The sequence below is a fragment of the Malaclemys terrapin genome, chromosome 9 (assembly GCF_027887155.1).
Source record: "Malaclemys terrapin pileata isolate rMalTer1 chromosome 9, rMalTer1.hap1, whole genome shotgun sequence".
In the NCBI taxonomy this organism is placed as follows: Eukaryota; Metazoa; Chordata; order Testudines; family Emydidae; genus Malaclemys; species Malaclemys terrapin.
Window position 1 is genome coordinate 60,636,903 of NC_071513.1, and position 12,388 is coordinate 60,649,290.

General features: G+C 42.9%; 1 protein-coding gene across 2 annotated transcripts in view; it reads right to left on the reverse strand.

The window, feature by feature from the left end:
• Positions 1 to 6,963, reverse strand: part of KLHL6 (kelch like family member 6) — a 30,148-nt gene extending 23,185 nt beyond the window's left edge. The window contains exons 1-2 of one of the 2 annotated variants that reach the window (XM_054038893.1): positions 6,696 to 6,963; positions 972 to 1,137 (exon numbers count right to left, since the gene is read on the reverse strand). In XM_054038893.1, the coding sequence (XP_053894868.1) occupies positions 972 to 1,137; positions 6,696 to 6,955 (426 nt within the window). In that variant the 5' untranslated portion in view covers positions 6,956 to 6,963. Of the gene's footprint in view, positions 1 to 971; positions 1,150 to 6,695 lie in introns of both variants that reach the window. The other variant, XM_054038892.1, reaches the window with a different exon arrangement.
• Between the last annotated feature and the right edge of the window lie 5,425 nt (positions 6,964 to 12,388).

Sequence of the window (12,388 nt, forward strand, 5' to 3'; positions counted from 1 at the left end):
GAATTTCTTATAAAGGCCAGTGCCAGGACTGATACTGTCAGTTAAACATTCTAATTCGGAACTGAGGGTACTACAGTGTTATCAATTCTCAGGATTTTACCACGAGTCTCAGGATATTTCGTGTTTTACTTAAAGCCCCAGCGGATGTAGTCAGGTGACTACATCCAAACCTTGATTTTCAACTTTCATTAAAAAAAAAAGTGTCTTGCCCTCGAGGTTTCAGAGTAAAGCCTGAAAACTGCCCCTGACCGATCAAAAAAAGAAGAAGAATAAAAATAGGCCAGCATTTTTTTTTAAATGTTCTGATTTTGTAATGCTAGGGGTTTGCAATACTGGAATGCTGCAAACATTCATGGGCCATTCCACTCAGGCCATGGGGTTGGAGAGAAGAGAGAGAGGGACGAGAAGTAAAAATTGCCTTTTATTAAAATTAAATTACTTTTTGCTGTGTGGAGGTACTTTCCTAACAAGCACACCTCTCCAGAGTACTGTAAATATCAGCTCCTATTATTCTAAAGGCAATTGGTTAATCTCAGTGCACAGAGCTTTATATTTGTGAGATTCATAGATCTTAAGGACAGAAGGGACCATTATGATCATCTAGACTGACCTGCTGAATAATGCAGCCCATTTATAGATCCATCTGCATTATGATTAGAATGTAGTCCCACTAAGGGTATAATACCATGAGCTTTCAGGTAGCACATGTTTGAAGCTCTTTGGGGCAGGGTCTGTCTTTTTTTTCTGTATTCATACAGCGCCCAGCACAATGGGGTCCTGGTCCATAGCTGGGGCTCCTAGATGCGACCATGATACAAATAAATATGAAGCCAAAGATCTCTAATGGGTGTGACAAATTAAAGAAGCATGTAGCGCTTTGATCATGTGAGCTGAATTGTATCCTCCTGGCAGCAATGACTGAAACAATGTGTTTCCATTAGTCCATGTGCTGAAGGTGCTTTTTCACTAACCTGAAAAAGGCTGGCGGCTTCTAAGACTTTCTGTACGTTTTGCTTTGTGATCAGCACCTGGCTTGTGTAAGTGTAGTCCAACAGCATCTGCATGGTTTTTGCATCAACTCCTTGAATTATGATTTTTTCTTCATACTTCTCTTTTAAATCATTGCAGAACATGGCCCTGAAACAAGAGCTGTTCATTGGTTACCCAAGAAGGACTACGCATTCTGAAAAAATATAGCTACCAGGTTTGAACCTACCAGTATCAATATGTTCTATCAATGCAGGATCCTTCTGGTTGCTTTGTATTTACACAATTAATATTGTAGCAAAACTACAAAGAAAATTCTTTGTCAATTACTTTCATACCATTGTAGTGCTAGATTTTAAAATATATATTTGCATGGTTATTATACAATGGAGCCCAGTTCAGAGAATATCTGATGATAAAAGTATAGAGCTGCTAAAGGGTCACACTGTCTATTCTGTAAAATGTAAAACATACAGTCTGCAGAAATAGACTGAAGCTTTTTTAAATAGACACTTGATTCAGGAGTAAATTTCTTAAAATAATGGCCTGCCAATGCATAAGAAGGTGAAATGAAATTGACAGAATAGATCTGTTAAATCATAATGGTAATAATGATGATAATACTTTATCTACGTTTACCAAAACACTTCACAAACATCAAGGGCTAAATTGTGCCTGGTCCAGGAGGAGAGGACACAAGGAACTTCATCATCTTCCATCCCTGGGAGAGGGACAGGCATCGAGTTAAAGGGCTGGGGGTTGGAGGTGGGCCTATGGAACTAAGGAGACAGGTTTGTCATTGGACCAGTGAACTGGCCTCTGCACTAGAGGTGAGGACTCAGTGGGCAGCAGGTGTCAGGTGGGAGCCCCATTGATAGCTGCTGTAATCAGCCACTCTCCAGCACTAAACCCCAGTCTCATTCACAACCTCTGCCTCACTCTAACTTCCCATCATATAGTTCCAAGCACATATACTGTTACCCCTCAGGAGGCAAATCCCAATCATGGAGTTTGTTGTGGAGTTGAGAAGTCTGTGTGTTTGGATATAAGGGTATGAGGATGGTAATGACTCTGAATTGTGGTTGGCTTGGCTGTTGTTATTGCCTTAAATGGCAATTTCCTTAGGTCACTAATGTTGTGTTTCAAGGGAAAGACACTTGCACAATCTTAATCCTAACAGAGTATTTTGTGAGGGGCTATAAACCACAGAATTACCTAAGAGCCATCTAGATGCACTTTGCTTCCTCATTGCTGTTTGATGATCATGCACATTTATCTTCCTTTAATCTTTTAATCCATCTTTTATTTTTGAGCCTCTCTTCCAGCAGTTTTCTTCTGTAACGTGAATTTACTACTGGTGAATGGTTTCTCACTCCCATGTAATTCTGGTTTATGGACTTTAAATACTTGCTGATTATCCTGATCTTGGTCACTGAGTTCAGATATCACTTAGAGGCCATGTGCCAGAGTCCAAAGAAGTTGCAATCACAACAGTAAGATTAGAAGTACCTGAGCCTGCTTTTGACTAGAGCCAGAGGAAAACATGTGTGAGTCTCAAATGTAATTCTATCTGCTGTTAACCCTGAATGCCAAATCTTTCTAGATGAGTGAGGACTACATATGATGCAATGTTAGGAGGACAGTGTGTCATGAGAAGTGAATAATTGTCTTGAGGGCCGAAGTCTTCACGGCCTGAAAAGGTGTGTGTTTCTGGGGGCATAATGAACATAGATTAGCTATCGCTCTGTAAAACCCTAGTGGACACAAGGTGCTGTAGTTTTTACCTCAAAATACCTAGGTGAGGTAAGACACAGGCAGGGCCTGTGCTATTGACCTCTTCTAGCTACACTGCAGTAAAAGTGACCTGCACCTTGTCTCCACAGGGATTTTACAGCAAGGTAGCCAACCCATGTTAGTTATCCTGCTGTGTATGGTAGGGAAGACACAGCCTTTGAGCAAAAGGCTTGGGCAGATATGATATTTTAAGGAATGGCCACATTCTCATTTTCACTGCACTGACATCACAGCTATTTAGCATTTTTCTGTTCACTGATTTCTACTATGGTCCAATCTTTCTCCCATTAAAGTCAATGGCAAAACAGCAATTAAAGTCAACAGGAGCAGGAATTAGGCCCTCATTACATCTGTATTTTTCACTCTGTCTTGCTATAGTGGGGTGTTGTACTCTGATGAGACTAAATCTGGGGTGTTGCAAGCAGGCAGGTATTTGGGAACAAAAGCACCCGGCACACACTACAGAGAGAGGAGTTCTGTACAAAAAGGTAAAGAATTAAGGGGCACATACTGCAAGTGTGGGTGGTGGAAATGCTTCTCATGTGAGTGAGAAACTGTCTGTTGTCCTAGGATGCAGCTGTTCTGTGCCCTCACTCCTGTATCTCATAGATCTGTGACTGCGGTCTTGTGGTAAGTGGGCACTGGCAGTCAGGGGAGGCACAGCTCTGATCTCACGTACATCATCATCATGAAACTGGAGTAACTCAGTGGAGTTACAGTGGCTTTCCACTCCCATAGGTGAGTTCAGGACCTTGCTTTTGGATTCTTGCTCCAGCTGTGACACTGACTCACTGATCTTGGACAAGTTGCTGAACCTTTCTGTACCTGTCCTCTAATCTTTTAAAATGGGGGTGGTAATACTTCCCTCATCTGCCTCATGAGGGAGGTGGGAAGGAGACTTGTTCACTGTGTGTGATGTGTGCTGACACTCTGAGCTGAAAGGCACTGGGCAACACTGCATCACTGTTCCCTGAAAGTTATGGGAGGAGTGGGGGGGAAGTGATGTAACAAAAAGGAGTGCTGGCCTTTCCTACAGCACCCCTACTGTGGCCAGTCTCTCCCCACTTGACTGACAGATGGAGAGATATATCCCCAGTCAACTCTGCCTCCCCCACACTTGCAGGGTCCATTGTACCCCCAGGGCAGTAACTTCCACTGGGCCTGGGTAGGCATGAGGAGAAGAAGTTCAGGATCAGTAGATAGTTTGAGCTTCCTGTCTGCTTTGGAGGTTCCAACTGCAGAGCTCCTGCTCCTCACCCCCTTCCATGCCATTGTCTTCAGGCTCTTTGGGATGGGTCAGGCTGGTGCAGAACTCCCCTTTGCGGGATTGAAGGGCTAACATATACCTCCGGATTTTCCTCATAATTACGTGGGGGGATGATTGTAGGTATTTATATATCTGTGTGCATGTATAGATACTGCAGATCTACACATGCAGGAGAAGCAGTGCTTTCATTGCTTGAGCACATGGTTTAAAGTCAGAATGCCTGGATTCTAATCCCCACCATGGCCCTGATTTTCTGGTGTCCTTGGCCAAGTCACTTAGCCCAAAATTTTCAGAAGTGGCCACTAAGAAGGGATGCTTCTCTTTTCTGGTGCCCAACCCAGTGAGCCACCAGAGGCCTGACTTTCAGAGATGCTGAGCCCCTCTCAGAAATAAATGGAGCCTTAGGACTACGGACATGCCGTGACAGCTACAGTAAGGCGTGCAGCAACTGACTTGCACACTTGAGGCTGTCCAAAATGGCATCCTCCATGCGGCGTGACCTCACACGAATACGGTGCACGCTAGGTCATGTGATGCAGAGGATGCCATTTTGTTCTACAAAATGGTATTCTCTATGGGGGCCAGACAGAAGCATCCTGTAGGCCACCCGCGGGACAGTGCACTCCTTGGGAATGCAGGGCATACTTGGCAGACATGGACGGCACACCACTGCTTTGGACTCAGATTTTCAAAAATGGGTGTCTAAAGTAAGGCTTTCAAGTCCAAATTTAGATACCCAGGAAATGGGAGCTGCAGTGTGCCCAGCAATTTTGAATATCAAGCCACTTAGGTGCCTAAATTTGGACTTGCAAGTGTAAGATTAAGACCCATGTTTGAAAACCTTGGCAAATTTTGGGCTCCCCCAACTACAGGGTGCTTCTGAAAATGTTGACCTTAACCTCTGTGGACCTGTTTCTTCACTGCCATGTGCAAATCAGGTGTAAAATGCTACTATTCTGATTTGGTGCCCTCTTTGCATCATTAACTTTGTGCAGCAGAAGTGAAGAATTAAGGCATGTTTCAGGATACAGAACTCCATCAGAAGCATTATGTTATGCATGCTCTTCAATAATAACTGAGGAAGGACTAAAGGTTGATACCTCTGCCTGGCCTCCGCTCAACCCCTGTTTAAAGTGTGAATTTACTATTAATTATTTATATTATGTTAGCACCCAAAATGTGCTAGGCCCTATACAGACCTAAAGACCCCAATTCAGCATGACAAATCAGTGAAATCCCAGCACAGGAATAATTCTGGAATCTATTTGCTCCTTGCAGACATGCAACATCCAATGAACCTTTGTGAGATACATCACCAAAGGCCTCATAGGCTTTTAGTTTCTTGGGGTATTTGTCATTGCTATTAACATGACAGCACCCCGCCAGCATCCACCCTCTTTTTATTGGGTCATCTTTGTGACATGTCCCAAAGGGCTGAAGGTGCATCATAGACCCAAAGGGCATTTCATCCTCCCAAAGTCCTCTGCCAACAGCAGGTGACTGGCTGACAGCAATCAGCTGTTTGCTATGCTGACAGCCGCTCGCGTTGCACTGGGGCTCACTCTGGCTGGAGGGATCTGTAATCCCCTGATAACACACAATACTTTTTTTAACAGTTAACCATTTTTTCAGTTACATTATTTTAATTCATATTTTAATTGTTTGTTTCTTTTCCCTTTTCCATATGGCACTACTTTGAGAAACACTGGGGCACTGCTTTTAGCTGCATGAGTTTCACATGTAAATATTATTTTGTATTATCTTTAGTATCAGATGCCTAAAATAGCACTTCTCTTGTGATCTCTGTGAGTAAAATTTACTAAGCCTCCATGAAACTGGCACTTCCTACTCATATTACAAATGATCGCAGATTTGTTTCCCTCCAGTTTCCATTGTAGTCAGTCAAGAGGCAATCTCAACAGTTAAAAAAAAAAGTTCCCAGCCATGCAAATGTGAAGGTCTAAATGATGATGGAAAATGTGTGATAACCAATACTGTGTTTCTCCACAGGTCTCAAATGTGTTCCTTCCAGTGAGTAGCAGTAAGTGGGCAGTTCACTGTGGTTTTAAAAGAACTAAAGGTGTAGTCTTTGGGTCTTTTAAAAATTCTTTCACATAGGGGGTTCCCATCTCTCAACTGATTTTACAGTAATCCTGGGAAAGACAGGAAATAGGACACACATCCTCTTTCTTTCTCAACGGGTTTATAGAATGTGTGCTCTACCTCATAGTAGTAGTGGGGGGAGACAACTTCCAGAAATGAAGTCACACTAAAATAAAACTACTCCATGATCGCAATGAATCTTCCTCTTTGCCTTATACACAGATGCATTCAATGAGGGGTAAGCACCAACAATGCTCAGAATATTTGGCTAAGATTTTATTCTTCCATCGCTTCACCCGCCAACTGTTTTCCTTCCGTTTGTCTGTCTCAAGTAGACGTGACAAATGTTGATACATAAAAATCCAGTGTTTGACACTGTTGCTTTCCTAATTTAAGGCTCCAACTATCAAAGAAGGTAAAGGAGCTAGGGGTCCAAAACCCACTGAAAGTCAGTAGGAGCTGGGCACCCAATGTTAGGCTCCTTAGAAATTCCCAGACTAAATGTACTGAGTGAAAAAGGCTTTTGTTTTTAAAACTGCCTTACCTGAAATAATTGCTTGCTGCAGCAAGGACCACACGGTGGCAAGAGAATTCCATGCTGTCCACACACAGGATGACATCCGTGAGAGAGTTTTCCAGCCTAAGGTTCTCCAGGCCATTCTGAAGCACCATAGAGAGCCCAGTGTCATCAAACTTAACCTTGTCACTGCTTGAGACTTCCACAAGTTCCCCCATCTTCCTGGAGCACTCATTGTCCAAAGAGACCAGAGGTTCTTCAGAACTTTTCTCCACCATGTCCCCCATGTTTAAACCAGCACTGTGTCATTCCGTTGGGGCTTCTCTCTAAAAGAGTTCCTAAGCTTCAGATGAGTTACACTGCCGAAGTTAAGCGGATTTCCTGTCCAGGGCTCTCCGCTTATCTACAGCTGTCACACACACATAACAGGAAGCCTTGCACTTTCTCATCCTGTTAACACAAACAAAGGCTGGTGGCGGGGGGGGGGGGGGTGTCTGTGAATTTCAGGCAATATCAGCATGCTTAGAAAAGACTTAAGATGCTTCTGAATGTGAGAAGATTACAGGTGATGGGGAAGACCTCTCTCCCATCCTGAAACTGGCCCTTTATTATTATTATCCGGATCTACTTATCCAAAATGAAAGGTGCACTTTATGGATACCAGGTCCCATCCACTGGCAGTGAAACTTCTGTTGTCAGACATAAATTCTCACTTTTACAATTACACAATTTATCATTTTAAATGCTAATACCTGAGCTGACATCTATAACGTGTTTACTTTATACTCACATATTCAAAAATACCAACTGATGGGTACTGCTGCCCCTCGTTAGGTAAGAGATGCTGTACATCAGCAATATTTCATTTTTAGTTTCTATGTGAAGAAGCATTTGAATAAACAAGAGATATATGGGGCTAGATCTTCAGTTGATGTAAATTGGCATAGCTCTCTCAAAGTCAGTGGACAGTGTCAAAGAGCCCATATTTGATGATCTTTAAGGTAAATTATGTCTTATCTTTTTTTCTCCCTTCAGCTATCTGAAAATGGGGGCTGAGGGGGAGAATGGCAGTTGTAGGGGTAAGGAACTCTCTGAGGGAGAGCTATGGTAGATTATCTAAATGGCTGCACTTAGGGTGGATTTTTAAACTATATCTAGAGTGTCTAAAGCAGTGGTCCCCACACTTTTCAGGGTCATGCCCCCTCTTACCCCTGTCCACGCCCCCCCCCTCCCAAACCAGGACTGTTCCGTGGGAGTGAGGGGGGGGCATGGACAGGGGTAAGGAGGCTGATGTTGGGGCCTCAGCTGGGAGTGGGTCTGGGCCTGGGAACAGAGCTGCGGCCAAGGCTGGGGTCGGGGCCGGGTGCAGGGCCATGGCCTGACCAGTCGGGGGCTGTGGCTGGGGGCAGGCTGGGCACAGGGCTGGGAGCCAGGGCCACAGCTGGGGGCAGAGCCGGAGCAGAGCTGGGAGCAGAGTGGAGCTATGTGGTGCTCCTTCCCCTACCCCTGGATAGGTGCTTTTTTAAGCATTTTTATAAATCTAAATAAATCAATGGAACTGGGCTGACTGAAGAGCTGGCCCATAAAGCACAAGAAAATCTCAATAAAGGGTTACCCAGTGTTTTTTCACTTTGTAAATTCCTCAGTTTATATTTTGCTATTATGAAGCTGTGGGGCTGGACCATGGAATAGCTGATTAGTTTCTTTGTGATACAACCTTTAAATTGTTATTCAGCTGTCCTCCTTCACTGTAGACCCTTGGATAAAAGACACTTAACTCAAATCTCTGAATAATAATGATAAATCTACAAAAGGAAGTAAAGAAAAGAATTGGAACTTGAGATTTGTAGATTCTATTCCCAACCCTACCACTAATATGCCAATAGATCTTGAGCAAGTTAGTTAACCTGTCTGTGCCTCAGTTTCTCCACCTGTAACATGGGTATAATACCTAACTTTCATGGCTATTAAGGTTTAATATTTTGTAAAGTACTTGGAGAGCTTACGCATACACATTGTTGTTTCACTGTGTTCCCTCATCTGCCTATACGCACCTATTGTCTCCTGGCTTATACCCAGATTGCAAGCTCCTTGGGGCAGGGACCATCTTTTGGTTCTGTGTTTGTACAGCAGCTAGCACAAGGGGGTCTTGGTCCATGACTGGGGCTCACATGTGCTACGGTAATACCAATAACTGTATATATAGATACATACACAGAGTGTTGTTATTTCACTATAAATAGTGCTATTGGTTTCAAATCATCATTCATTAAAGGACTGCCCAAAGAACTGCCCCTCAATCCCTCCAAAAGGAAGTATTCACACTACACTATCTTCTAGGTATGTAGACACCCAAAGTATTTTTTCCTTTTCAGATTCACACAGGAGATAATACAGTGGCAGCTTTACTGGGGGTCCATAGGTACAATTGCACCCACAGAAATCAGTCCCGGTTTAACCAATGTGCAGAGGGTGCACTTCCATGGGGCTCCCATCCCAGACTTGGCCCAGCTGCCCCTCCATCATGACGGAGGGCTGGCCGGGCCAAATTTGAGTGAGTGGTGTTTTGGCCCTGTGCACCAGACACAACACCTGGAGTGAGGAGCTGGGTCCAACCCCACAGGACAGAAGGCACAGCTGTGGAGTGAGTGCAGGGCAGGTTCAGTCTCCAGCATCTCTCCTTCCCCAGGGCCTCCCCTCCCCACTGGGCTGGGATTAGGGATGCTGTGTCACAGCGTAGGCTACTGCTGCAGGTGGTTGGTTCCCCTTCGGCAAGGCAAGAAAGTGGAGACGTGCACCCACTGAATTGGGAGGCTAAATCTGCCCCTAGGATAATGCAGGAATAATAGATACTTGGATGCATTTTGAGCATGGAACTAGTTGAGCATTAAATCACTACATCCTAGAGTCCCAGTCTTAGTCAAGCTGTCAGGCAACTGATGGAACAGATTAATACATTCAGTGTGTCTTCTTGCTTTAGCATATCAGGGACACCAGAGGAGCCCAGAAGTCCAGCCAAGAGGGAACAAGAACCAAATAAGTAAAGTTGGCTGAATTTTTTCATTTACAGTATTTTTTGATGAAAAAAGATTTTTTCCAAAACTGAAAACTTTTCTGAAAAGCTTTGTTGTTGGGGGGGTGTTATTTTTTTAATTCTTTTGTCAAAACCAAAATATTTTAGAATTTGAAATTTTGAATTTTGAAATTTCTAATTTTTGAAATTGTAGTGTTTTGTTTTTTTCACCTTCCTCCCCCTTGTTTCCTTTTTTTCCCCTTTATTCCTTTCTGTCACTGACTGCAATAGGATGAATGATGTCTAGGGGGTTTTCTACTTCCTTTTCTCTTTTGCCACAGTAGCTTTTCCAAAGTAGAGGAAGGTTTGAAAAGTTACCCAGTACCAGAGTTAGTTTCCTTTTTCCAGATCCTCTTTTGAAGAGTCATCATCATTTAATACATTCTCTGATTCAGTAAATACACCAGAAGTTCACTAATTTCCCCTAGCAACAGGAAAGTCTCATTGAGAATTATTTTATTTTGAATATATATATATAATGTGTATATAATGCCTGCATCTGTAACTTTCACTCTATGCATCTGGAGAAGTGAGGTTTTTACCCACGAAAGCTTATGCCCAAATAAATCTGTTAGTCTTTAAGGTGCCACCAGACTCCTTGTTGATTTTATTTTGAGTTACCAAGTAAGAGACAAATTCTCTTCCTGCCTCTGTAGTACCTGACAGCAACATGGGTGTGGCTTCCCTCAGGAGAGGAGAGGATTATGGAGTGCACACCAGGAGCTAAACTGTATGCAACTTTGTGCCCCACAGGGCACAAGGGGTTTGGGGCAGGATAGGAGCAAGCTGAGGAAGAAAGGAGTCAGAAGACTCACTGCTACATAGATCCCCTCTGAGCTCTTCACTTGTCCTTCTATCCAAAGCCTGTGCTAAGGTCAAAGATAGAGTTGGTTGGGAAAGGGAAAACTTTCCCTTTTTGACACTGAATACAATAAAGGGAGTGATATCCAGGGTTTTTTTGGTTGTTGTTTTTCTTCTTCCATTTTTCCTTCTGCTACTTAAGCTTTTCCAAAGTTGAGGAAGTGTCACAAACAGTAGCAAACTTGAAAATGAAAAACCCAACCCTCTACATAATTCATTGTATTGGTGCCAGGAAGGGAGAGAATTAAAATGGGAAACTTTTTTGAAAATTTTTAGGGGAAAAATGTGTGGTTTTGAACCCTGCAAAATGGAAACTATTTCAAAAATGTTTGGCTTTCCCCTCCCCTCCTTTTTTTTTTTTTTTTTTGTCCAGCTCTAAAGAGAAGGCCTGAAGATACTTAGACATTAGAATCCCTAATCGGAAGAACTTTAAGAATGGCATTTCTCTTTGGAGGCCTTCATGAACAAGAAGATGAAGACTGGTAAGGGTGATAGGTTTCTCAATGTATTTTGTTTGTAAGACTTCTGCTATTAAAAATCTGCTTTTTAAACATTCTGTGCTTTTAATTGAAACTGAACTGCATTGCTTTGATTGCCTGACCTGCACTCTGTCCACCAATCCATCTCTGCCAGAGTTACCACTAAAATTCCAAACCTCTGAGCCTCTTTAAACAGACTCCGAGGAGATGTTTCATTCTTTCCTCTCCAATGTGGAATAGATTCCCCCCAAAATTACTGCTTTGAGATGCAGGACAGGCAATATTAGGCCTTAGACTTTGACAGGTTTAAGATCCAAGGACTATACAGAGCGAAAGATTTTGAAAGCTAGCTGGAGGATTTAGCCACAAAATCCAATTGAAAGTAATGGGAGCTGGGTGGCTAAATCCTGTCATTGGCTTTGAAAAATCTCAAATAGGAACTTTATAGCTATGGGGAACTGGGAAATCCTCCATTTCAATGGGATATGACACTTGTTTCTAACCTTGATAATCACACTTTGAATCTGTGACAATGTTATTTACAGAAATGGTGTTTTAGAGCATTTTTAGGTTTCCAAAATGCATTAGTTGTTTTTCTCTCTCCTTCCAACAAGGTCTGTAGAATTGGACCCATGGTATTAAAGGAGCCTGACTTTACAAATAGAAGGAAATGAACAATAGTGCTGAGACAGGGCTAAACTTTGGGTGGCCCTTGTGCAGGCTGCAAGGGTGGAGAGAAAGGAAGCCAGAAATCTCCCTCCTCTTCTCCCCTATCTGCTGCATTCATTGTCTGTCATTTCTGCATAATCCTACTCATTCTTTATTTGCTCCTTCATGATCTCAGAGCAGAAATGCAGCTGTTGGGGTTGCTGTTGCTACTTCTTGTGGCTGTGAATTCCTCTCCTCTTAGTCCCCATCCGTATCACTAATACGCAGTATTGCCAGCTCCACGTGTTCAAAAATCATGAGTCAGTCCCATAAAAATCATGTTTAAAAATCATAATATTTGAACCATAATAAAGGTGAGATTATTTGTATTTCTCTTTAGGATTCCCATTGTCATGCTTTTCTCTATGCCATGAGGGCTAGAAACTTCATTTTCTTTTAAAATGAAAGCTGAGATTCTCATGTAAGCACCTGAGCCCAGGAGCTGGAGCTTTAAGAAAAACACCAAACATTGCAAGACTTGTAGTTAAATTGCCAGGAGGAGCAACAGTGAATACGGGTTCGGGTCCCATTAACATTACAAAATGAAACCATGCCACAGCTATGTCAGTGGAGAACAGTGATGTTACTAGCTCACCAAC